General features: G+C 35.3%; 1 protein-coding gene across 1 annotated transcript; it reads right to left on the reverse strand.

Moving 5' to 3' along the window:
* Positions 1–635: 635 nt before the first annotated feature.
* LOC113866651 (receptor-like protein EIX2) lies at positions 636–3,623 on the reverse strand. Its single transcript, XM_027501461.1, has 2 exons — positions 2,532–3,623; positions 636–2,375 (listed from the first exon to the last, which is right to left on the reverse strand). The coding sequence occupies exons 1-2, from the start codon at positions 3,621–3,623 to the stop codon at positions 636–638; spliced, it is 2,832 nt and encodes a 943-aa protein (XP_027357262.1).
* Between the last annotated feature and the right edge of the window lie 1,106 nt (positions 3,624–4,729).

Genomic DNA, 4,729 nt, shown 5'->3' on the forward strand with positions numbered 1-4,729 from the left:
TAGGCATGTGCATGAGCGCAATATAATTGTAGTACAAATTTGAACTATTGTTTAATATTTTAATACTTAAGTAAAGAATTTGAAAGAAAACACGATATATTTGTAATAGATTAATTAAGTACAAAATTATGCGATATAAAATAATAACCTTCTTATCACTAAAAATTGAAGAGGGTCTAACCTTACATTTTGAGTAGGCATGTGCATGAGCGCAAAATTAATTTTAGTACAAAATTTGAACAATTGTTTCATATTAAAATACTTAAGTAAACAATTTTGCAAGAAAACATGATATAACTATAATAGATTAGCTGCTGACTTTGTTTGAATTATTTTTGATATTAGGATTTATTTAGCCTATAATATGCTATTTTGTAAATAATTGACAGCTTTTGAAAAAGAAACAACTTCTGTTCTTATTTTTTGTACGAGTCAGAGAGTATTTGCTATAGAGATTTTAAATTCTGGTTATAAGTCACATAGATATTAATTGTACTATAAAGCCAAATAACTTTATTTTACCAAGACAAAGATAGGAAAGTCCGTATCAAATTTGATCAGCCACGTAATACTGAGTCCATAGCTTCATTATTTGATAATTTTAACTTGCAGAACATAAAATACTAATTACCATATTACTGAAAAGATTTTAGTTTAGACCACACATAATTAATAATACAAAAATAGACAGAGCTCCATGATTTATACATGAATGAAGGAGCAACCACAGCCCAGAATCCCACCATAAATCCAAATGTCATACTCACTAAAAACCAATTCACTTCATGTCCTTCACTCTCATTGCCATTTTGATCAATATTAGGAATTTTCCCATTTGAACTGCAGTTGATGGGCAACGGCTCTCCACACAGATTATTGCCAACAAAGTTGGATGCCTCAAGGGACTGCAATTGTGTGCGTGTGGGTATTTTCCCCTTCAAATGATTATAAGACAAGTTCAGCAAGCTAATAAAGCTCAAATTTGATATGGTTGTGGGGATTTCACCAGAAAGTTGATTCCTCGAAAAATCAATAGATTGCAATGAACGCATGCTACCAATGCTTTGTGGAATATGACCAGTTAATTGATTGTGAGACAAGTTCAAAAAATTCAATCCATCTAGATTTGTGATTTCTCTAGGCATTTCTCCTATTAATTTGTTATCTGAGAGATCAATGCTTGTTACCAAACCAAGAATGTTTCGATACTCATCTCCCCTTCCTTTCAGCCACAGAAGCATGCTCACAACACTCATTTCAGAACTGTTTACTGATAAACAATAGATAAATGGATGAGTACTTCTGTTTGGCAGCATCATGGCATTCAAGTGATTGAAACAATTTGGGATATTGCCCGCTAAACTGTTGTTTGCAAGGTCCAAAACCTGAAGAGATTTCAAAGCACATATTTGATTGGGAATGTGACTCAAAAATTTGTTTGATCGAAGCCGAAGAAATTTCAAATCTTTAAGTCTTTCTCCTATCCATGCTGGAATGTTTCCTGAAAAATTATTTTCCCCAAGGTCCAACAATATTAACTCACTAGTGGTCTTTAAAATCTGGGGAAATTTTCCAGAAAGTGTGTTGTTACGGAGTTGCAAAGACTCTAACCAAACTAACGAACCCATGGATGGGGGCAAGTTCCCAATAAAATTGTTGCTTTCTAAATTTACATCCACAAGATATGGCCACATTAGCCAACAATCAGGAATTTCCCTTGATAAATTATTTGATGCAAGGTTGAGAAATCCTAATTTCTTTGGCTTGTCATGATTTTGGCAAAGGAATCCAGTCATGGATCCGGAGAACAAGTTGTGTGATAGGTCTAAGCGAATCATTGTATCAAAAAGTTGAGGCAGTTGGCCACGTGAGCGATTTGAGCTTAGATCCAATGTATTTGGAAGCTCACCATGGATGCTATTATGAGAGAGGTCCATATCAAACGCCTGAGAAAATGTTTCCCAAAACCAAGTGGGAATAGAATCTGAAATCCCTGTGTTAGAGATTCTCAAAGCATTAAGATATTTTTGTGACTGAATCCACGACGGAAATTTGGGACCTAAGTTCCATGAGCTCAATGTCAATCTAGTAACTTGAAATCTAGGACTCCAATTAGGAGTCACTTCTAAAGAGAAGTTCCCTCTCGCATAAAATATCTTTAAGTTCGTAAGATTTGCAATATCATCTTCCTTCACAACTTTTTGAAAACGATTGTCGCCAATAGAAAGATATGACAATTTAGAGATCCATCCAAGACTTTCAAATGGATTTCCATTGAATAGATTGTTGGTCAGATCAAGAACCCTTAATGACGAGAGTTTTCCAAATGATGGAGGGAGTGCACCATGAATTGAGTTGTTGGAAAAGTCCAACGTCTCAATATTTTTAAACATCCCAATTTGATCTGTGAGATTGCCTGACAGGTGAGAACTGTCAACTTGAAGACTTGTGAGTCCATGGGAAATACAAGGGGCCAGAATTTCCAATATTTCACTAACTCGTTGGTTGAGCTTGAGACGTGAGAAACCAACTTCCTTTATGTTGCAGAGATTACCCAAAGAAGTTGGAAATCTTCCTTCAATCTGATTTCCAGAGAAATCAAGTGCAACCAGAGAAGTCAAATTTCCCAAGGCATCAGAAATATTTCCACACAAGTTGTTATATGCAAGGTTTAAGAACTTGAGATGACGAAAACTATATATCCAATCAGGTAAAGATGAGAATGAATTGTAATACAAGTCAAGATTTTCAAGGAGTGTGAAGTTTTGAAGGCCATCAGGAATTGGACCTTCGAAGTAATTACCACTTAATTGAAGAGAAACAAGTCTCGTCAGTCCAAATATCCACTTTGGGACAACAGAAGAAGAAGTAAGGGAAAGGTCGAGAGTGAGAAGAGATGAAAAGTTGAGTGAGGATGGTTGATCATAAGGATGCAGAGTACAATATGACAAGTGTAGGTCCGTCAAAAAAGGAAGAGCACTCAGGGTTTGCAGCCAATCAAATGATTTGGATAGGTTTGCACCTTCCAAATCAACATACTGAAGATTGGAATGACCCGATAACCAATCAAGATTTTCAGCAAAGAGAGTTTCACTGTAATAATTTGCAAGGCCAAGATGTACCAAATTTGTGAGGTTCCCAAATTGAGGAGGAATCTTCCCACTGAATCCGGCATGAGAGAGGTTGAGGTAAGTTAAGGAGGTGATTGCCCCAATGAAAGAAGGAATTTGCATACCTCCGAAGTCATTGCCGCTCAAATCCAAGTAATTCAAATGCTTCAAATCAACCAAACATGGATTTATCTCTCCACCAAACCTCGACTTCACAAAAGCATCATATCCGACATCGTCGTACTCATCAGAGGGAGGTGAAGTACCAAGGTGAAGCTCAACAACATGGGCAGTTATATTACTGCACACAACTCCTAACCACTCACAGCAATTGGTATTAGCAGTTGCATTCCAAGAAGAGAGCCTGTTGGAAGGATCAATGAGATGATCTTTCAACTTCACAAGTGTTTCAATCTCACTTGGTATGCAGACTACATCTCTCGATGCCTTGCAAATTACTATAGGAAACGTCAACAAGGCAAGACAGACAAGGTTAAGTACAGAAGAATTCATGATCACACAATGCATTCCATACAATGTTATTTAAGTGATTCTTGCTTCTGCGGATTAAACCTTCTATCTTACTCCTCTTCCTTTAACTGATTTTATTATTGATTTAAACATTCTCTTGACCAAAATTCTTAAACCGTGTGAATTTTTAAATATATTTTTAACTCTCACTATTTAAAATTCTTGTACTAAATTAATAAAAATTTGTCGCGACAACAAATTATCAATTTAGTACAGAATTATGCGATTTAAAATAATAACCTTTTTATCACGTAAAATTGAAGAGGGTCTAATCTTTCATTTTGAATAGGCATGTACATGAGCACAAAATTAATTTTAATACAAAATTTGAACAATTGTTTCATATTAAAATACTTAAGTAAACAATTTGCAGGAAAGCATGATATAACTATAATAGATTAACTGCTGACTTTTTTTAAATTATTTCTGTAACAATTACTAATAATATAAACAAAATTTTATAATTTAGTTCTTAGTGCTACTGAAATAGTTTATTCTTGTAATCTGACACCATTGTTATTCATTTACAATGGAATACAAATTTCTTAAGTTATATTACACAGTGAGGCAGATTGTGTTATTTATTTGTTTAGTTAATTAAGAATTTATTTTTGTAATTAAGGTTTTAATTTAAATTTGATTTTATAGTTACGATTTTAATTTGGAAATATTTAGCTATTTAGAAATTTTTTTCATCTATATGTTATTGGATTGAGCTTTTTTTTGTCGTCCATCTTGATATTAGGATTTATTTAGCCTATAATATGCTCTTTTGTAAAGCGGAGCCGAACGCACTCTGCCTCCCGCTCTCTCTAAGCGACGCCCCTAAATCAATGCTTCTCCAAATACATTCTGAGCTTTGATTTGCGATTTCTGTTCTGCTCGCGATTCATAGTCAATTCGTGTGCATTGTGTTCCGTTGTTCGAGTTCAACCTGCGCTCTGTTTTCCTGATATACTTTTGTTCAAGTCCCGTTGCTCATTGCGCTCCCGGGTATTTGCGAAGCTCCACCGCCACCGTCAAAGCTAGGGTATTCAAACGCGCCTTCTCCACCGCCACCGTCAAAGATCACGTCCCTCGCACGTGGC

This window comes from Abrus precatorius, unplaced genomic scaffold, assembly GCF_003935025.1.
Source record: "Abrus precatorius isolate BTA unplaced genomic scaffold, Abrus_2018 Scaffold5, whole genome shotgun sequence".
Lineage (NCBI taxonomy): Eukaryota > Viridiplantae > Streptophyta > Magnoliopsida > Fabales > Fabaceae > Abrus > Abrus precatorius.